We start from the raw sequence: 23,271 nt of genomic DNA, 5'->3' as shown, positions 1-23,271 counted from the left end.
TTGAGCATTTATTACATGCTAAGCACTACGCATGTTATCTCAATGATCCCTCACAACAAAGCTGAATGATAAGACATTCATTTTTCCCATTTCACAAATGAGACAACTAAGTCCAAAGAGTTTGAACACTTTAGTCCAAGGTTGCACATCTATGAGTTAGGGAACCAGGAGTCACATTCAAATCTGACTCAGTTTCAACTCTTATCATACTGTCAGTACCCTGCCCGTTTGTCCTTGATTCTTATGATTTCTGTTCATGATGGCTGATTTGTGTCACCACCTGAAACACTGCCTGAAGACTGTCTATGTCTGCTGGGTCCTATTCTATTCCTGTGTAAAGTGGAACAGAGGAGCCAGGATTTAACCACCCCCTAGCTCCCACAACATCATACTTCATTCTGCTCCTGGAGAGCAGCTCACAAGCAGTGATTGACAGGAGCTAGTGTATAACTCTGAGGCAGGCTATGTCTACACAGCCTCCCAGAGTTCCCCAATGAGATAAGCTCCCATTCCACACAATGGTAATCTGTTTGATAACAAACCCTTTCCTGGCTGTTTGTCCTTTCTAGTATCATTGCTGTTCTCCTTTGCTTGAGTTTCCTGGGATGTTCTCTCAATAAGCTAAACTAAACAAACCAAACAGTTGCTGTGGAGTTGACCCTGACTCATGAGTAGGACTACACCTCATAGGATTTTCCATTGCTGATTTTTTGGAAGTAGATTGCCAGTACTTTCTTCTGAGGCACCTCTGGGGAGCCTTGAATCTCCAAACTTTCATTTAGCAGCCAGGCACACTAATCATTTACCCAGAGATTCCTCCACACAAACTAGCCTTGTTTCGGGTCTTCTACTGAGAAAACCTGAACTCTCAGGTTTGAGATGCTCCTTGGATTTTTTTTCAGCCACTAGCATTTCTTCACCATTGTAGTTTCAGCAGAGCAGACTTATGAAGCAAAGCAGGAGGCAGCCATGCTCTGAAAGCTGCCACTTACATCATGCTTTACATGCTCTTGAAGAAGTCCTCTTTTTTGCACTGATCACACATCACTCCCAGGCAGAGGGCCACGCTTCACCCACTGTACACACCAGCCTGTGACAGTCATTAGACTGGGAACCACATAGTCAAGAGAAACCCCCTCCTCCACTTGCACCCACAGTCTGCCTACCCTTCTGCTGGAAGTCAAGTTTCACACTTGTAGTCCTTACTGACCTGTGTTCTCCTCAGGAAATTGCCCATATTCTATTTCTCTATCTCTGTGGCTTGTACATATCAAGGCTAAATAAAGAATGATTGTGTTAAATTAAAGCAATTATTTAGGTCATGCACATAGAGAAGATGGAATAAAGGGGGCTCTGGTTTTAACTCATGGTGAAGTGGTTAAAGCATTTGACTGGTAACCAAAAGATAGGTGGTTTGAACCCACCAGCTGGTTCATGAGAGAAAGATGAGGCAGTCTGCTTCTGCAAAGGTATACAGACTTGGAAACCCTATGAGACACTTCTACTCTGTTCTGTAGGGTTGCTATGAGTCAGAATTGACTTGATGGCAATAGTTTTGGTTTAAAAGAGTTTTTGGCCAGGGGTGGATAACCCAATAAGCAAGGTCAGCACGAGCTTACTTGTGTTTACTTCCTAATCTGTGGTGAACAGTTTCACATGCTTTTCAGTGGTGAAATCCACGTGAAATTGTTCACTACAGATTAGTAAATAAGCACAAGTAAGCCTGTGCTTTTTGCTTGCTGAGTACTCCATCTCTACAAGGATTGGAAATTTGAAAAGAGGCTTTGATTTTGTAGGAAGGTGCTGGGAGATCGAGAGAGAAAGATATGACAGCCATACTTACAAACAGACTCTTTGATGTGGTTAAAAAAAAAAAGTGAAATTGTTCACTACAGATTGGTAAGTAAGCACAAGTAAGCCAGTGTTTACCTTGAGTTTTTGGGTAATCAGACATTGTTCTTGGCCAATATCCATTTCATGTTATTATTACTTAGGATGTTAAAAGGAGAATTTTAATGCTTTGGAATAGTGAGCATTAACCACTGGGATTGGATCCCTCAGATTAAATTTAATGTCTGTAGAATAATAGAGTAATGAGAAAATTGGCTATTATTATCAGTGAAGATTTGTTGAATTAAATTAACACTAATGACTTACATTCATCTATTGATTTTCAGTTTTTAATATATCTTAACTCTCAGTTAAAACACTAAGAAATAACATTAGACACATAGCATATTCCTTCTTTTAGTATATGGAATAACAAAGCCTTGAAAATAATTCCACTTTTGAAAACATTTTGTGTGACATGATTATGAAGAAATTTTTGTCATATTTGTCTGAAAAACCTCTGGAAGAGTTTCCACTTCTTACTGAAAATAATCAAGAAGGAGTCTTCCCAACATCGCTATTGCTGTTATGTGCCCTGGAGTCAGACCCGACTCATAACGACCCCTCCTTGGGTTTCTGAGGTGGTATCACTATGGAAGTAGTACTTCCCAACATAGCATATCTAATTATATTAACCTTTAATGAATTTTGAAGTCATCCTGTCTGTAGCAGATGTTTCGGCACCCTGCCCATATCCCTTTGGCCAGACACCCTCAGGACCCCTGGGGAGCTCCAACTGCTAATATCTGTATCTCTTTGCTTAGGGCTGTGGGAAGCTGGTCTGCCCCCTCCTACCCAAAAGCAGATAGGAAGTTCTGGGATAATAACACTCTTGGGACCAACCCTCAACGGATGTTTCATGGGAGTTGGTGTATAGATACCCCAGCTCCTACTGCTTCTTTAGGGCGAGGAACTCTGACAATCATTCAACTGTACTCCTAGTGATCCCTAGAGGGATTGAGCTCAGGTTGCACCTGGCATTATTTGTTTGGTAAAATAGTTTATTGGTTGCCTTCCCGTCTCATTACACTCTCCTCTCCTTGTATTCAAACTCTTATCTCAGGGCCTGCTTCTGGGGGAACACAAACAAAGACTTCCCAAAGCACATTTCATTAGTAGGGCACTGGGCTACCTGATAATGTCCAAACTATTAAGTCACTTAACAAGGTTTGAAGCTGCCTGTTAATCCTTTGCTAAAATAATTTCTAAGCCTATCACTACCCACTGATTTCATTGCTCTCCTGGACAGATCTGTTTTATTTGCCCTCCTTATTCTGCTAATTATGGTATAAAACTTATAATTTAGAATAAAGAAGATAAATGTGATTAGTAACTTCAAAGATATCCCTCTCAGCTCTATACAGGCTGAGAGAGGCACTGGGACTGGCAGAAACCAGTTGGTTCAAGTTCTCTGCTGAAGACTTAAGAATGAAATATTTGGACATTCAGTTTTCTTACCTATAACAACAATGTGGAAACTTTTCATAGTCATCTCTTTGTGTGTGTGTTCATAAATTTCTCTTTAAGGCTCTAAGTGGCTGATAAATGATGAAAACTCAGATCTTGCTCTAGATGGGAGTTATCAAGATGTGTAGTTTTGAGCAGAACTGAACACATTAGATGCTATCTAATTTAAGTTTAGCCTAGATATTGTCATCTCTTCTACAACTTCTCTGAGAAATCACTATCAAGCCTCTTCTTAACCTTTTCCAGATATGGAGAGCTCATTACCTCTTGGTGTTGTTGTTGTTATGTGTCATTGAGTTGGACCCGACTCTATTGGGAAAGCTAATTCCATTTATTTATTTTCCTTAACCATCAGACAGTTCTTCCTTTAACTAAACCAAAATCTTTCTTCCACTGTGGCAATTTTCTCGGGAAAACTCACCAAACAAGTTGATTGCCTTATTCCACATGGAGGCTTTGAAAACATATTGAATGTCCCTCTTAAGTTTCTTTTTTCTGAGATAAATAATTCTAGTTTTTTCAGATTTCTTTAGCAGGCTATGGTTTGGAGTCCTTCTACCCTGTCACTTTCTTGTCTGTCACTCTCCCTTTTAGAAATAGAATCTGTTGGGAACAGCTTAATTGCCTAGCAATTGGGGATTGAGATATTTAGATAATCATGGCATAGTCACGTGAGGCCATGCTATACAGTCCTCAACATCATGTTTTGATTTGATTACAGCCTAGAAATCAAACAGAAGACATGCTCATGAAATAATATTAAGTAGAAGATGGAAATAATGAGAGCCCAATTTCATAAAAAAACTTATACACATACACATAGAAATAAAATTCCAGAAAACTATCAAAGTATTAGGCTATTATGGCCAGTTTTGAATCTGTTTTATGCTTTTCCAAATTTTGTACAAAGAATGTGTATTTATTTTTTAATATGGAAAATATATGTATGTATATATTTTCTTCAGAGAAACAAGAGAAAAACTCATAGAATGCTTCAGGGATATTCTGAAAGTTGCAGATTTGAGAGGGCTGGCATCTCTCAATTTAATGCTCCACTTTTATTGATCTTATCCATATTTAGACCAGGCTTTTGGACAGGTGAATGACACTGTTGACTATATTGACCTGAAGATATTTTTCACATACAAATTACTGTATCTTTTAAATCTGGTTACTGGTATTGGGAGCAGCAGAAATGCCCAGGCTAGGAGGGCAGGAGAAGGGAAAGACAACTAGGTCACCCATATGACAGTGGCCTTCCTGGAAGCTCAGATACTTCTCAGGTAGTTCAGGAGGGAGACTCCCCACTGTCAGCTTTACAAGATAGTTATCCCACCTTGAAGACTCCTAAGTGACAAGATGGATCAATCCTGGTTTACTACAGCAAACTGATCCTATTTGGCTGTTCTTAATGAAGATAGATAGAGCTCTGGGGGCACAATGGTTAAGTACTCAGTTGCTAACAGAAAGGTTGGTGGTTCTAACCTGCCCACTTGCACCACGAGAGAAAGACCTGATGATCTGCTCCCATAAAGATTACAGCCTAGAAATTCTTCTCTGTTACATAGGCAGCTATCATTAGGCTCCATAGTACCCAACAACAACGAGCATGGAGAGAGCTTGTGGACAACCAAAACCTAGCCAAGGAAACAAGCACCTTGGATCCCCAAGACAAGAGGACAGATATTTCCTGGACTGCAGGGTACAACCTTCTAGGGCCAAACCTGCTGCCTTGCCTCTACTATCCCAGCCACTTCTTTGTTAGGAAAGGCCACTAGCATATGAGAACACAGGAACAGAAGTACTTAATATCTTTGTGGAAAGGATGTGAAGGTGACATTTTTATTTTTTTTTTACTTCCTCTAACTTGACAAGGGGGAAGAAGAATTAGCATCAACAGCTCAAGGTTGATTCCTATGAAGTGGAAGTCAGATGCACCATCACCTCCAACCTTCTTGCCAATTCTAACTAACATTAACTGTCCACTCCACGGCACTCTCTACTTTTCTGCTGTGTTCAATAATTCATTGCAATGATCACTTGGACCTTACAGAAAACACTCGTGATTATGGGGCTTATTAGGGAAGTAACAAGTTACAGTTCAGGTTCAGGAACACTTAGGATACAATTCTTCAATCAGAACAGCTTCCCCTCAGCCATGCCCATAGGCATGCCTCTCTTTGGCCCTTAGCCCCTCAGCCTGGCCTCTATTCCATTTGGGCAAGTGTGACAAAGCTCTTTTAACTCTTCTGATAGATACCCAGAGAAGCACCCCACTCCACCAGCAAGCCTCCTGCCCGAATGCACTCAGGTTTCTCACTCCATGGGCCAGGAAGCCCACTGCTCTGTCTCAAGCTGGTCTCTTGGTTCTGCTGCCTCTGCTGCTGTGGTTTCATTGCTGCCCTCTCTCACAGTCTCAGTAAAGTGTTACAGCTCTCTCTCTCTCCTGGATTGAGGAAGTTCAGTGCAGGGAGCTTGGGGCCAAAGGATGAGTTCTGCTCCTGGGTCTTCATTCTTAATGATAGTGAGATCCCCCTTTCTGTCTCTGGGATGGCTGATTTTAGGCCTAGTGAGATGGCAAAACTGACCAATACCTACCTTAGGGTTATGTACAACTTATTTGCATAATACCACCCCCCACAAAGATGACATGCACCTCATTTACATTAGCAAGCTATCCAATCCTTTTGGTGTGCCACAACACCTCACATTTGCAAAGTCCCACCCAGTCATCGGGTGGGAGTCACAAAGACCAGGCTAGAAAGACCATATTAAGTAATTCACAGCACTGCACTCCTCTTTGGAGAAATCTCAGGGTCTGCAGCTCCGGAGAAGGGAGAGAAGGAGAAGGCAGTAGAAGAGTCAGCAGAATCAGAAGCTGACCCTACATGGGGCAGTCTCTTGCAGTTCAGAGCAAGAAGTCTTTAAGGAAGCAAAACCAACAACCAGAGAGACAGTTCCTAAGTTTGCAGAGGGAGAGGAGGCATGAGGAGAAGAAGAGAGAACTATTTAGACATCACTGCTGTGGCAGAATCATTTCTTAATTCACAATTGATTGTCTTGTCTACAAGGTGGGATATCATCTCTGATATATAGTTTTCTGTCATTCCTCTCTGGGGGCATATTGGCTAGGCTATGCCAATGAGTCATTTAACACTTTTTTTTTTTTTTAATTAGCAAATATGCCATGTATACTCCTCTAGATTTATTAAACCCATGAAAGATATAGAAACACAGCTCCTCAGTATTCACCAATACACTCAACATCTCTCCAAAACACTAAATGCAAGGAAACTCCTCATTGTTTTTGGCAATAAAGACACCCGCTTTCCCAGACAAATGATCCAGAATGTTGGCGCTTCAATACTTCTGCTCATTAACCATCCTTTCTCCTGTTTAATCCTTACTTGCCTAAATCTTCAGCTACTAAAATAGCATACTTGTACCTAAATCTAGAGGTGACAGATGTATAGCTTAGTTAGAGTTGAGGAAATTTTAAGTGAACACACGAATGCTTAAGTGTTGGGGTTAAAATAAAGCAATCTCTTATATTTCAAGCAGTTGTGGGTTTTTTCAGTGTGGTAGTTAAGTTTGTGTGTCAACTTGGCTGCGTCTGGTTGAGTGGCTGGGCAGCTGGATGTAGCCCCATAATGAGACTGGTAATCAACTCCATGCTGGAATCTACTGTGAGCAGCTCAGTAGCTGCCCTAGTGATGTGGTCTCTGCTTCCTGTATATAAGGAGAAGCCTTGGGGAATGGTCTCTAGCATATGGCATGCTTGAACCCTGTAAGTAGCCGTGCCATTGTTCAGCAGCCTGCCATGCTCTGCCAACCTCAGAACTTCCAATGGACTTGAATTAATGTTCTGCTGTATGGTTTGGTAACATCGGGACTGTGCCATTTTATTTGTCAACCTTTGGGTTTGTTAGCCTCAGCAGCCAGTAACTGCCTGTGTGAAGAGATGCCTCTAGCTTCAGTGGGCCAGGAGCAAGAGGCAGAGCTGAAGCCCATGGTCGAGGGGTTTTCACACGGCCCCTAGAGCTTGGCACTTTGAACTCAGACTTTTAGCCTCCCGAACTGTAAGAGAATAATCTCCTGTTTGTTAAGGCCATCCCATTTGTGGTATATTTCTCCTAGAGTGGTATTAGTTAACCAGAATAATCAGGAAAGCAGTGTGTGACTTGCTGGTCAAAAATTACATTGCACAGTTCTAGCCCAGCAGTGTTTACTGTTATACTATGTTAGAATTTCTTGTTTGTCAAGGGGTATTAAATGATATACTCAATGAAAATGGATAGGCAGTAGGCATTAACAAACCAAAGAATAATGTAGAATTCATGAAACACCACAGAACATGGATGAACTTGGAGGACATTAGGCTGAGTTGAGTAAATCGATCACAGGAGGACAAATATGTATTAGTCCACTATTGTAAAAAGTCAAGGAAAGGTTTATACACGGAAGGAAATTTTGTTGGTTACCAGGGAGGAAAAAGAAGGGGGAGGAAAATTGCTAGATCAGTAAGAGACAGGTAATGGTTTGGGTGAAGAGAAGGGCAATATACCAAATTGCTAGATAGGTAAGAGACAGGTAATGATTTGGGTGAAGAGAAAGGCAATATACCAAAAGTGAGTGACTAACACAATAACACTAAGGAAAAGGAAGACACAGAGAGGTGTGCACACAACAAAGATAAACACTTTTACATATATAATACTGCATTATCAGTAATAACAAATACTAATATATGGGTAGATACATAGGGAGACAGGCTGAATGATCAGGTATATCTCGACAAACGGGAATATACCCATGACCATATATAAGGTTGGCACATGATATTTCTACATACATAGTTGTATGTGTTGTAAAAATGTCCATATAAACAGAACTAACAGTGGGAAAGGTTATGATAGTTTCTTAGCCACAGCCAACCACCCTAAGGGAGTGAGTTGTTGGCCTGTGGACTCAGGACCATGGTTGCATAGGACTCAAGCTCAATTGGCATAACATACTACTCCAAAACTTTGTTCCATATCCTATTTTGTTGAGTAGTGGCTGGGGTCTCAAAAGCTTGCAAGCAGCTCTCCTCATCTGGAACAAAGAATAATGAAGAAAACCAAAGATTCATGGAAACAATTAGTCTAAGGGACTAGTGTACCATGAAAATCTCAGCCTATATGACCAGGAGACCAGAACAACTAGATGGTGCCTGACTACCGCTGCCATCCACTTGGAAAGAGATGCAGGAGATCTTGGATAGAGTAGGAGAAAAATGTGGAACAAAATTCAAAATCATAAAAATGTACCAGGCTTACTGGTCTGATGGAGACTGGTGAAACTCCCAAGACCATGGCCCCTAGTTAGCCTTTAGGCCTGGATTGAACTCACTCCTGTGGCTTCTAAGCAAACAATATACAGGCATATAAAGTGAATATTTACACCAGGAAGGTACACACATTAGAACAATCAATCATGGGAGTTGAGAAGGGCAGTATTTGCACAGGGAGTTAGCTCAGAGGGAAGGAATGCATAGGAAAGAAGAACACAGGGAAATGATAAATACATATGATAAATAAATGATAAATAAAGCTGTTACAATTTGGGGATTGCAATCAATGTCATGAAACAGGATGTGTATAAACTGCTATATAGAAAACTAATTTGCTCGCTAAATTTTCACCCACATAACAACAATAATAAAGATATGCAAACAACAAAGATAACATTCTTGCTTTTGTGAAGCTATTGTAAGGTGAATTGCTGTGCTTTCTGGCACAGCTTTCCCATTGGTTTTGTCCAACAAGAACCGTATTGGCTTATTTCCACCCTTTTATTTAGTGTTGCCAGCAGGAGTTGATTTAAACTTCTCCAAGTCTCTTCTTCTTTGTCTCTTCCTCTATCTATTTTCTTGGCCCTCTGTTCTTTCAGGCTTTGGATTCCGGTTTTTCTTCTCACAAAGCCATCCATCTTTGCATACTACCACACCCTAGTCCTTAGCCATTTGCATTGGGCTAAGCTTGGCTTCACAAGAAGGGCAGCTCCAGAGTACACATGTGTGTGTGCATGTGCATGCATGTGCATTTGGTGTGTGCACGTGTGTGCCCACATGCATGTGTGTGCACACGTGTGTGCATGTGCATGTGTGTATCTCTGTGTGAGCATGTGTGCATAGGTGTGTCTGTGCCTATGTGTTCCTAATAACAAAGGGTTTCATAACACTTAAGTCATACACATTTTCAAATAAAGATCAGCTTGTACTTACATAGTTAGAGGCAAGGTCCGGATGGAGGTAGTCAATCCCTGTGAAAAGACAAGGACAGCACAGGAAAAAAAAGGTTATTATCTGCCAAATGTGTCCTCAGGAAAGCTGCTAAAGAAAGCTCCCTCCATAAGGGGCTGGCTCTGGAGATTTGCAAGTGGGGCGAGTGCTGACAGGCACACACCCTGAGGCCTCCCAGCCTTGTATCTGTTACCACTTTAAGATGTGAGGCATTACCCTGTGGAGAGACAGCTGCCACCATAGGCATGGTGGAGAGTGATGCCAATTAGAGCTTGGGGCCCAAGGATATAACTTCTGACCTGAACGTCAGCACAAAGGGGCTTAGTGGCCTCAAGATGGATGGCTTACTGGAGCAGTGATTTAAAAGGGATTTGCAGGAATCCTGACATTTCTAAAGCATCAACTGACACTTCTTCTGAAAGGAAACTGGCCCAGGGGAGGAAAAGTGATTATTATTTAACAGGGCACAGACAGCGATGGATTAGGTGAGCATTCTCTGGCATGGAAATAAGATGAGGAACATGGCTCAGAGAGAAAAGCCATTAGGCAGAAGGCTGATGGTTCCTCACGCAGTGTTCCATGTCGGGAGCTGATGCTTCGGTCTCGACAGAATGTGGCATTCCAGAAAGCCTAAGCCTTCAGGTCCCTTAGCTGGGACTCTATGCTTTCTCAAGAATGAGAGTCTAGCTAGTTGTGCAGTAGTCTTCCAAAGGGTGGAATTCAGTCAGAGAACCCTGTTGAGTTCCACCAGACTCTTGGGCCTCAAGAAGCACCATGGTACTTCAAGGGTGAATTGAAATGCTCTCATCCAGTCTGCAAAGCCTGTTGCATTCTCTGTAGCACCCAGTCCTCCAAGAACCAAGCCAGGGCCCTCACACATTTAGCATAATGTTTAAGAGTATAGGTTTTGTAATAAAATATCCAAGTTTGAATTCCAACCACCTTGCTAACTGGCAGTGTGACATTGAGCAAGCTACTTGGCTTCTCTGTGCTCCTTCTTCCTCCCCACTCACTGCCATGGAGTTGATTCTGACTCAGCCACCCTATAGGATAGAATAGAGCTGCCCCTTAGGGGTTTCAAGGCTTTAAATCTCTATAGAAATAGACTGCCTCATCATCCTTCCTCAGAGCAGCTGGTAGGTTTGAACCACCAATCTTTTGGTTAGCACCTGAATGCTTAGACCAGTGCACCACCAGAGCTCCTTGTTTCTGGAAAAAAAAGAACCAATTGTGTGTAATGTGCTTAGCCTAGCAACAGTGCAGAGCCAGGATTTAGTAACTGTATTGGATTGACAATACTTAAAAACTAGAAGTATCATAACTCTTGTGGTTGACATCTTCATCATTTGCACCCTAAGGCCAGGCCACAGTTACAGTGGTGCCTTGAGAAAAGAACTTGTATCTGGAACATATATTTATAAAAAGGAATTTTCTTTTTTTTTTTATTGTACAAGTAATTTGTGCACAGATAGTCACTGTCCTGCACCATGTGTTCCATTTTGCTGCTGCTGTTTTGATATATGAAGCAATTAGTGTCATCTTGTAATCTTTCTACAGCTAGGGAGAGTATAGCCAAGCACTTCTTAAGCCCCCTACACAGTCATAACACCCCATTCTTCCACTCCCTACTCAAGAATGGAGGAAGGAAAGAGATCACAACATTTAAAGATCAATATATCTAAAGGTTGCCAGTTCTTGTTCTGGACCCTAATTCAGAGATGGTCAACTTAGGCTGTGGGTGGAGTGGTGGAGGGAGCACAGGCTTTGAGACCAACAGATCTAGCTTCATCCCAAGCTCAGACACTGTAATATTTGTGTGCAGTGACCCAATCTCTCTGAGCCTCAGTTTCCTCATCTTTGAAATGGGGGTTATTACTTATCCAAGGCAAAAGCAGTTGTCAAGACTAGAGAAAATTCATTGAAAATGTTTGGCTCATAGGAAATACTTGATAAACTAAGTTTCTTATCATCATTAGTACCACAATCTACTACATCACTAAATTAATATGGATAAAACAAAACAGCAGAAACATTTTAAAAAATCTACCTGGTTTTAGAATGTTGCATTGCAATTAAATTGTTATAAATATTTGTTGAAATTAAATTTTGTGAACTTGCTTTAATGAGTCAGAATTGATTCAATGGCAATAGATATTTTTTACAGGCAAGTTTTTAAACACATACACACACAAACACACACACACAGCACACAGAACATGCTCTTTGATAACAAGCAGTAAATTTTTAAAAACACTTTTCTATGTTTGATAGTACAGTACTTTAGGAGAAAAAATTTCTAGGAAATAGCAGTCTCTTCCCTGTGAAGAGAAAATATTCAAGCAAGGAAATAATTTGAGGTCAGAAGAAAATTAGAATCTAACTAAAGTAAATTTATTGTTGTTTTTAGCTGCTTTCCAGTTGGCTCTGACTCATAGTAATGCTAAGTACAACAGAATGAAACATTGCCCAGTTGTAAGCCATCCTCACAATCTTTGCTATACTTGAGCCCATCATTGCAGCCATTGTGTAAATTTAGCCTAATTAAAATAAAGAATCTTTAATTTGGTTAGGGGGGAGATTTTTGTTAAGTTACAAAGACACAGAGTTTGGTCTGAGAAAGAAAAGATAGTTAACAGAATTGTGAAAGATGACAGATATGATTCAGAAAAATAATAAAAAACAAAAGCATGAAAATAATAATCTGGTTATTACATAGTACTTTAATAATTTTCATAAATAGTTATATCAACATATCTTCTTATTCAACTCAATTATGTTTCAATTCTTGTTTTTCATGTATTTGTTTATTTTCAGCAATGAATGCCAGGCACTGTGTAGGTCCTGGAACAACATAGATGATGTAGACACAGAACCTGAGCCATACAACTATTTATAGCTCACAGTCTGCAGGGAGGATTGACTTATATCATAACCAGCCAATCACAATGCAATGCAGTATGTTGTTGTTGTCATGTGCCATTGAGTCGGACCGACTCATAGTGACCCCTCCTTGGGTTTCCGAGGCAGTATCACTACAGAAGTAGATTGCCCAACCTTCCTTCCAAGGAGTGGCTGTTGGGTTTGAACCGCCAGCCTTCTAGTTAGTAGTCAAGTGCCTTAGGCACTATGCTACCAGAGCTCCTAATGCAATGTAGTATATACAATGGCAAATAATTAGTTATATTTATAAATTATTAGTATCCTGCTGTTTGAATATTTTTAGAAAGTTAAATCACATCAAAAATCCAAATTTACAGAATGTTTTCTCAATGCTGGAGACCTAATGGAGTTACCAAGTTGCTTTGTATGTATGTTCATAGTTAGAATGGTCATAGTTCAGTTAAGATATGTAACATCTCAGAACTCTGGCCTTGCCCCAAGAAAGCTAGACTCTTGTGCCATTCCCTACTGAATTTTATGCAAAAGAGAAGTGGTCTAAATGGACAGGTTGTATTTTTCAAAGATGGCTACATAATATCTTCCATCTCCTATGGTCTTCTACAGTGTGATAATAACATGTCTCCCACTGAGAGATGGATCAATTCCCTACTCTTGAATCTGGGTGGGCTTGTGACTACTTTGACCAATAGAATGAAGTGGAATCACATCTCATGACTTTCAAGGCTAGGTAGAGAAGGGCATGCATCTTCTGCCTGGCTCTGTTGGGGTGCTTGCTCTGGGAGAATCTAGCTGTGCTATAAGAAGCTATATATGGGTGTCCTATTTGACAGCCTCAAGTAAGTTCCAGTAGCAGCCAGTATCAACTGACAGTGCAGTTGCACACCAGTGCAGCTAACTTATTGATTTTCCTTATGCAAACTATAGAAAATAAAGCTCTGCCAAATCTTTTGCTGATGGACATACAAGATATAATAACACATGAGACTTCTCCATCTTGGAAGTCTACCCCAGTAGAGCTTTAAGATGATTGCAGTCCAGCCAATTACATGGCCGAAGGCTGCAAAACATGTCTTGTCCTTGCTGCATGGGAGGACACTCCTATCGCAAATGTGCTCATCTTGCTAGTCAACAGAGGGTTTGAGGAATGGCTTAATAGTCATTCTTTTCTACATTTTTGGAGAGTCTCACTGGATAAACATGAATTAATCATGGCCACAAATCCTTTGTCACTCTCTTCACCAGGTAGTGGAATCTATTTCCCGTGCATTAGAATCTGGACTGGTCCTGTGACCACGTATCCCATAGAAGTGATAAAAGTAATGCTTGCCCATTCCAGGTTCAGCCTTTAAGACAATTGACAGTGTCTGTTTCTTCTAAGAAATCTAGTTACCTTGCTGGAGAGAGTACCTAGAGGAACTACATGGAGAAGAGAGGCTCTGGGACTACTGAGAGAGGGAGGAAAGTCAAACCATCTCAGCATCCCAACTGATCTTATAGTTGACAGCAGTCCCAGATACCTTCTATCTCCAACCATATAAAAAACCCTAAATAAGATTAACAGAAGAACTGTCCAGCTTGTCAACCCACAAAAATTGTAGTGAGATAAGACTGTTGTTTTATGTCACTATATTTTGGGATAGTTTGTTCTGCATCAGTAGATGACTGAACAGAGGAGAATTCAGGAGTTAAAATGGGAAGGAAGGGTCAGAGAGAGTTTACTTTTAGAAGATTCTGAAAGCCAGCAATCAGCAGAAGACATAGGATCAAACAAGAAATTCTGCTGGGACTTTCTAAAGGGCTTGGGGCTGTTAAATAGAGGCATGAGTATTTTCCCTCCTTTCTTATATTTGAAAGGCATGGTTTAAGAGTCAGTCAAGGAGGTACAATTAAAGAATCCCAAAATGGACATCTACAGCCTTGTTGGAGGTTTTATAAGAGCAATGAGTATGCTCATTGCCACTGTATTACTAGTATTACTACTTCTCTGGTACCAGAAGGAGAGTCCCCAGTAAATATGCTGTTAGAAATGGTCAACATAATATATCCTAGCCAGGTTCCTTCCAAATCTAGATGCATTCTTCTCTTGGGTGAGGTAGCTTCAACCTTTTTGGGAAGATTTCCAAGTCAAAGCCTTAGGAAGGAAGAAAACTATGTAAGTGCTTGACATCAGTGCACACAGCTCCTGTGCAGTGCTCTCCTTCTTCTTGTGAATGCCCTTGGCCACTGACAAAAAGGTTTTACTCTACTTCAAAATGTCTGACACATAGAACACACCAAGGCATTGTTTTCATGTGGATATGTAACAAGCCCACACAGAGATAACACAGGTTTTAAGCACTGACTCCTCTTGCTTTACCCATCAACTCAGCTTCAAAGGCTTTCTGAACATAGTGTTCTTTGAGGATCTTCAGAAGGAAAGGCTCTATTGTTTCATCTCTGTGTGGTGTTTATATGTAATTGGAGCAATGATGCAGAGAGGGTCTTTTAATAGAGGACCCAGACAGCTGATGTAGGGCCGTGGCACATCCTCAAAGAAGTGACTGCATGGTGACAATTCTTCAGAATGTCGGCAGAGCCAAGTACACGTGTTGTTGGCAAACCACCAGCACAGCTAATCTATTGATTTTTCTTTTGCAAACTATAGAAAATAAAGCTCTGCCAAGTCTTTTGATGATGGACATACAGGATATAATAACACATTATAGGGGCATGTGTAAGGAAAGGTTATCAAAGTTTGCTTTACAAGGTTTCATTCTGAAAGTAGCAATCAAGAAAAAGTTTCTCCAAACCCCAATCCTGTCACTTAAAAGCATTTTCATGGATCTAGATCTACACTGTCAAATGGAACTTTCTGCCATTATGGAAATATTGAATTCAGTAACCACTAGCCATGTGTGTCTATTGAGAACTTGAAATGAGGTAGTATGATTGAGGAACTAAATTTTTAGTTTTATTTAATCTTAATCAATTTAAATATAAATTTTAGCCACATATGGTTAGTGGCTTCTATATGGGACAGTGCACATCTAGATAATAGATGGTAAATGTGATATTTAGAAGCCACTTGAAAATAAGGTATAAGTAGTGGCCCGATAGAAAACTACAGGTCAATTACAGACAACAGATTTCTCTGTTAATTTGTTAGTTTTGTACTTATCAATTTGACAAATAGTTATGAAGGTCATAATCAAGCTTGAGAACCGCTGATTAGGAGCATGGTGAGGATTTGGCCACAGAGTAACATGACAATATGGCGTAGATCCCACTACCTGGCCATTTTGTCTCTGATTAGCATCTCCCAATCAATGATTCTTTCATATTCTGAAGGCATGCAAAGATAGAGTTGCTTTTGAATGATGTAAGGGCTTCAAAATACTCACCATCATCCATGATTCCAATAGTGACACCTTTCCCTGTATAGCCCAGCTCCCAAGCTTCTGCCACATTCAAGTCAAGGCCAGGTGTGCCATCAGCTTGTCCAGTGTTGATCTGGCACAGAAATTTCCAAGCAGAGACTGTTACTAATTCATTACATATAAAGCACTTTAGAGAGTGTCAGCCTGACCTGCACTGTAGCATGGCCCACTGTAGCATGGCCCAGCCTAAAGGCCACATATTTCAGGAAATAGTGCTCTTCAGTGTCTCCAACCACCTCCTCTAGGCTTCTACTTCCATTTTTAAAATATAAACAATTGATATTTTCTATTTTATGCAAATATGTAAACACACTTTGAAGCCAAGCCCTTCTCCATCTTTTATGCTAGACTGATACTTTAAAACTCTCCTATATAAGCATTGGAGAGCTGCTATTGCAAGAAAGCCTCCCTAATTTAGAATTAAATTCTCACTTGCATAGCTGTTTGCTTTTGCCTCACATTTTGAACTTAGCATATATTGTCTTAGATTATTATTATTTGAAGATGATTTCCTCACTAGTAGTATCTTTTTCAGTAGGGAATATGTCCCATTTACCTTTGTAATTTCAGCACCACCACACGAAGCCTTGCTTAAAACTATTTGTTGAACTGAATTAAAGAGAGTTGGTTCACCTTTAATGCATGTTCTAATAAAGAAAACGAACACCTTTCCCCACAAAAAAAGGAAGGAAATTCCAACTAAATATGTTTGTTACTTTCTTTTTATACATTTCTTTCTGTGCAAATTTTCTCAAAGGTGGGTTAAAAAAAATAATGGAGTCAGAGTGTGTACTGGCAAAAGCCTACAGGGACCCATGGCTGTCATGGTATTAGCTAAAACATTGTGTGAATGTCATTAGCACTCTTTACAGAAATTATGGTTCTCCTTCCAAACACATGTTAAGATTACATCTCCCCACCTTGTGAAGTTAGAATATCAATGTGACTGGCTTAGGTCAATGAGATGTGAGGTCATGTGCCACCTGTCCTAAAACTTGAAGAATGGTGTGCAATTTGCCTTGCCTCTTGCTGAGGTGTCATGAATGAAGGTTTTGGGATGGAGCTGAGATAAAGTCTAAATACATGAGGATTATTAAGCACTGGACATGTAGCATGAATGAGAAATAAGCTTTAATTTCATTAAGGCACTGAGATTTGGGGTTGTTTGTTGCTGCAACAAACTTAACCTATCACCACTAATGCATAAGAAAAAAAAAATGTTGCTATTGAGTTGATTCTGACTCATGGTGACTGCATTTGTGTCACAGTAGAACTGTGCTCAATAGGGGTTTCAATGGCTCATTTTTCAGAAGTAGATTGCCAGTCTTTTCTTCTGAGGTGCCTCTGGGTGGACTCGAACAGCCAACTTTTCAGTTAGCCGTCAACTCCTGTTCATCTTATTCAGGAATTTCAGAATTCCATGCTCAAAAGCAAAATATACTGTCAAGCTCTGAAGACCCAAGTAGGACATTGGGATGCATTCTCATCATGCAGCAGTCCACAGGGTCACAATTTCTCTCTTAATTATCCCTTTCCAATCTTAAAAAAAGAAAAACTTTATTCACATTGAAAAATTATAATCACTTCTTTTCTTTTCAATACACCCTGTAGTTCAGGTTGGCTTGGACTCACTGGACTCTTTTAAAACATAATCAATCCAAATAAATCATGGACGACTGTTGGCACACCAGCAAATATTCACAGACAGTTCGGATTTCAGTGTCTTTAATTCTGCATCAGTTAAGCCCATGGAATCGATTTCCTGCCATTATTTTAGGAAGCACTGATAGGTGCTACTTTGTTACTTTAGTCTTCATGCTCTCTTGCTTGTCCCTTTGTGAAGCCACCTGATTCATTTTCTGGTACCTGTGACTGCATTATGTCCTCACATCTCTGCCTGTGGAGACCCATGGGTCACTCTTTCTAGGCTCTGAACTTGATTTTTACAAATTCTTGCAAGTCTTCACTTACAAACTGATCTGCTTTTCAAAATGCTAGGATAATCTGAGCAGTTGGTTCTAGCTTTTACCCTGGGACATCATGACTATTTAGCAGTTCACTAAGAAAGCAGCTTAGAGATGAGATGTCAATCAATACAATTAGAAGGGGCAGAAAGCTTCACAAAATTAGATGCTGGCTAACATTCCACAGTCTAACAAGGAACTAGAAATTCTTCTTTTCATGCAAAGTCTCAAGATAAGTGTTAGAAATGATACAAAGACACTTACCAGATACCATTGCTTTGTAAAAAGAGGATCATTCATGTTGATGTCAATCTCATTGATGTCTCTGTACCCTCGCTTTTTTCGGTCAAATCCTTCCTGTTGCAAGGCCATCTTAACCTGGGATGAAAATATTGTTATATTATTTGAAAATCAACCTGAACACTTCTGTTCTGGAATTTATTTCCATGAATTCAAATTTCATTTGAATATATTCTTTTTTCCTCAGCATAAACCAAATCATCTCATGTACACTCTCATTTTATGATTATTTTCCCAGAACGTTCACATATCTTTATATTGAACAAACAGGTCTTGTGAGTTTCCCTAAAATAAGAAATTGGATGGAAAGAAGCATTCTCAAAGAAGCTAAAGTGGTGGTGGTGGGGGGTCATTGCACGAAATGAAACAACACAGTGGAGTACATTTATGATGGAAAAGAGATTGTTGATGGGATCAAGAAAGGAGAACATGAACACTGTTGAGATTATGGTCCTGGAGGGCTTCCAGGCTTTACATTTGTTGACACCATTGCACTAACACACTTAGGGATCGGCCAAAAAATTGACTAGAGGACCAGTAGGTCCTATAGTAATACTCTAGAATGTGAATAAGGGAACTCTGAAGAGAGTGATGGGTGGTGTCATCCTTGCAATGACCAGACACTTTATGTTTAGACAGTCAGAGACAATCTCAAACTTTTGGATGGACAACTGACAAGCTAGGTTAGTTCAAGTAGCCTCCTGGCAATAGCTGGGCTTTGTCTCAATGAGGACACTTTCAGTTGGGGTACTAACTAATTGATTATCCAATAGCAGTGGCTAGTCTCTGACATCTATAAACTCAAGGACTACATAAAGGTATAAAAGGGAGTATATTGGACATTTGTTATTATTTAAAAAAATTATATTTTGCTACTCAACATTCATTTATCCTTTTCCCAAATCTATCTACTGTATTTGTGGGATTGCTTTTTGTTCATTGGGTTTAGTGTTTGTGGGAATGGAGTTCTGGGCACCCCCATACTGTAAGGGAACTGAAAGCTCCTTCTCCCTGGTGCAGGCAGCAGGTGCTTCAATTGCTCTCTCTCTTGGGCTTTTGAATCTTGGGAAAATGATATAAGGACAGAAGAAAACCTTGCAGGCTCTTTATCTCTGAGGTTCACTGAGCAGACTCTCCCTATAAAATATCCTTGTTACAGTTCCTGCTGCCCAACTCTGGAGGTCCCTAAGACTAATCCTTCAGCCCCTCCATAAATTGTGAGCCCCTGATATCTTTCCAATAAATTATCTTTTGCTTAAGTGACCCAGAATCAATGCAAACAAGAATTCTAATCAATATGGGATGAGAGTAGGACCAAGGAGTCCATGTCAAGAGTGATGGCCAGAAGGAAAGAATGAAGAGATTTCAGATGTAGCCAAAAATTTTCCACTTCTTTGGTGCCCTGGAATGTGGAGGAGCATTATAAGAAAGTAGCTCCTCACTTTGTTCTACACTCAGGCATAAGAATTTCTGGAGCTCATTTGCTGAAAAAAATTTAACTCTACCAGAAACCTTATTCATGCAAGAAAAATATGTTTAAGAGTGTGGATTTTGTTCTGTGAGTTCTTCAGAGTTATTCCAGCAAGGGACTTTCACTGAGGCACAGATTTTATAAAAAATATATTCCAAAGAAATAGTGAAATAACTGCAAAAATGGGATAGATGGGTACACAACAATATACATCAAATGGATTCACATGTACATACATATGTGTATATGATATACAAGTACATATCCCCCATACACATATACAAGTCCTCTGAGAAGCAAAAATTTTATATTAGGAGAAAAAATGTGAGAAACCATGATGCAAGTCTAACTCCAAGTGAAAGAGAGAGAGAGAGAGAGAGAGAGAGAAAGAGAGAGAGAGAGAGAGAGAGGAGATTGAGCAAAAACTTCCTGTACCATCATACAGTCCAAGGAAGGTTTGGCAAAGCTGTGGGAGATCCAAAGTCTACTATCAGAGGGTGGCCTTCCAGAACAGCTCCCTTCTCCACTGCCACTGTGCTTAGTGGCCTGTGGCAGTGGCCCATGGGAAGTGCAGTTTCAGTGTCAATGTGGAGACGAATTTCAGAGAGGTCCTTGTTCAACCACGCTCCCTGAATTCAGCAATCTGTGCAGCATATTCTCATAGCTGCCACAGAATAGATGGATGTTTATACTATACAGCTACAGTTATGAAAACATCCTGGTACTGGTTCAATGATAAACATATAAACCAATGGAATAGAATTGAGAACCCAGAAACAAGTCCATCTATCTACAGACAACTGATTTTTGACAAGGGGTCAAACTCCATTCAAGGGGGAAGACACAATCTCTTTAACAAATGATGAGGGAAAAATATGTTACCCACTTACAAAAAAATGAAACAGGACCCATACTTCACACCATGCAAAGAAATTAACTCAAAATAGATCAAAGACCTAAATGTTAAACCTAAAACTATAAAGTTATTGGAAGAAAATTTAGTGACAAAACTGTGGGACCTATTTTTTTTTTTTTTTTTAAAGTAAACCATCAAACACAAGTGTAAGTGCACAAATAACAGAAAACAAATTAGATAACTGGCATTTCATAACAATTAAATACTTATGCTAATCAAAGGACATTATCAAAAGTAAAAAGACAACCTACAGATTGGGAGAAAATCTTTGGGAACAACATATCCAATTAGGGTTTAATCTCTAAAATGTATGTAAAATTTAACAGCTCAAAAATAAAATGACAACCAACCCAATTAGAAAATAAGCAAAAAACATGAACAGACATTTCATCAGAGAGGACATTCATGCAAGCAACAAACACATGAGAAGATATTTATGATCATTAGCCATTACACCCCACTGTCTTCAAGTCAATTCTGATTCAGAGCAACCCTATAGGATACAATATTACTACCTCATAGGATTTCCAGGGCTGTAAATCTTTACAGAGACAGATTGCCTTATCTTTTTCCCCTGGAGTGGTTGATGAGTTTGAACTGCTGAACTTTTTGGTTAGCAGCCAAATGCTTTAATCATTGTGTCACCAGAGCTCCTCATTAACCATTAAAAAAAAACCCTAGCTCTGGTAGCATAGTGCCTAAGGCACTTGACTGCTAACCAGAAAGCTGGTGGTTCAAACTCACCAGCCACTCCTCAGAAGGAAGATTGGGCAATCTACTTCCATAGTGATACCGCCTTGGAAACCCAAGGAGGGGTTGCTATGAGTTGGATCTGACACCATGGCACATAACAACAATGACTGCCAATAACACAAAACAAAACAAAAAAACCCTGCAAAAATTGAAAACAATAATTAAAAAAACAATAAACAAAAAACAAGATTATTGCCATTGAGTTGATTCCAACTCACAGTGACTCCCATTGGGTTTCTAAGGCTGTAAATCTTTATGGAAGTAGATTGCCTCATCTTCCTCCCACAGAGCAGCTGGTGGGTTTGAACTGCAGACCTTCTGGTTAGCAGCCAGCAGAAGGTTACTATGCCCCCAGAGCTCTTTTCATTAGTCATTAAAACTAAACTTACTGCCATTGAGTTGTTTCTGATTCATAGCGATCCCCATTGGGTTTCCAAGACAGTAAATCTTTATGGAAGTAGATTGCCCCATCTTCCTTCTGCAGAGTGGCTGGTGGGTTTGAACCACTGACCTTCCAGTTAGCAGTCAAGTGCCTTATCCTCTATGCCACCAGAGCTCCTTTCATTAGTAATTAGAGAGGCACGAATCAAAACTATGATGAGATATCATCCCATCTCTGTTAAAATGGTATTCATCAAAAAAACAAGAAAATAACAAATGGTGGTGAGGATACTGACAGATTAGAATCCTAATCCATTGCTAGTGGGATTGTAAAATGGTACAACCACTATGGAAAGCAATATGGCACTTCCTTATAAAATGAGAAATAGAATTTCCTTATGATCCACTAATTCTACTCCTAGGTATACACCCAAGAAACCTAACAGAATTTAGGTTCTGTTTCCAGAATTTATCATTATTCTTTATAGCTGCATAGTATTCCATTATATGTATGTGGAACATTTTATTCATTCATTCATCCATTGATTGGCATTTAGGTTGGTTCCATCTTTTTTGCTATTGTGAATAGTGCTGCAATGAACACAGGTGTGCATGTGTATTTTATGTCACTTCTGTTAGGTTTCTTGGGTGTATACCTAGGAGTAGAATTAGTGGATCATAAGGAAATTCTATTTCTCATTTTATAAGGAAGTGCCATATTGCTTTCCATAGTGGTTGGTAGCGTAGTGGCTAAGGCACTTGACTGCTAACCAGGAGGCTGGCGGTTCAAACCCACTGCAGCCACTCCTCGGAAGGAAGATGAGGCAATCTACTTCCGTAGTGATACTGCCTAGGAAACCCAAGGAGGGGTCGCTATGAGTCAGGTCTGACTCGATGGCACATAACAACAACAACAACAACTTTTATAAAAAGACAAGAATAAGTATACACACAGAAATCAACATTCATTGGTAGTTACTAGGGATAGAAGGGGAGAGAGGGAGAATCAATCTGTAGATGGTAGAGACACTTGTAATTTTTTGAGAAAGGCAATACCAAATGTGGATGAAAGGTACACAATTTGACCAAGGTAAATGATGACACAAAGAAGTACATAAGAGTAAGGGACATTTTTGGTAAATGCTATAACATATACAATTTTGCAACAATAGCAACAACAACCAAAAATATATGTGTGGTAAATATGCATGCATATATGTGTACAGGAAGGTAATGTGTACATGTATAGGTGTATCTCTAGGCATATTTATTTATATGTAAGTGTATGCTGCATATATATTCATATATGTAATAAAACACATAGAGGACAGAACTACAGATATTTCCTAGATGTAACCAAACACTAAACAAGATATGTCTTTTGGTTTGAAGGTTTATGACCATAGTCTCATGGAAAAAGTCGCTTAATTGGTATATTGTAATTTATAAACTTTTTGCTTTAGCGATTCTCCGCTCAAGGGCAAGATTCAGAGTCTCTTCTGTCATCCACTTTGGTCTTCTCTTCTTTT

General features: G+C 39.8%; 1 protein-coding gene across 1 annotated transcript in view; it reads right to left on the bottom strand.

Annotated features, from left to right (window-relative positions):
- Positions 1-23,271, bottom strand: part of PCSK2 (proprotein convertase subtilisin/kexin type 2) — a 495,543-nt gene that overhangs the window by 234,759 nt on the left and 237,513 nt on the right. The window contains exons 3-5 of the mRNA XM_007955378.2: positions 18,186-18,299; positions 15,922-16,030; positions 9,623-9,660 (exon numbers count right to left, since the gene is read on the bottom strand). Of these exons, the coding sequence (XP_007953569.1) occupies positions 9,623-9,660; positions 15,922-16,030; positions 18,186-18,299 (261 nt within the window). The remainder of the gene's footprint in view (positions 1-9,622; positions 9,661-15,921; positions 16,031-18,185; positions 18,300-23,271) is intronic.

This window comes from Orycteropus afer, unplaced genomic scaffold (genome assembly GCF_000298275.1).
Source record: "Orycteropus afer afer isolate SDZICR_OR568_19922 unplaced genomic scaffold, OryAfe1.0 scaffold00500, whole genome shotgun sequence".
In the NCBI taxonomy this organism is placed as follows: domain Eukaryota; kingdom Metazoa; phylum Chordata; class Mammalia; order Tubulidentata; family Orycteropodidae; genus Orycteropus; species Orycteropus afer.
Note: the sequence above shows the minus strand (reverse complement) of the source record. Positions and strands in the feature narration are given on the sequence as shown.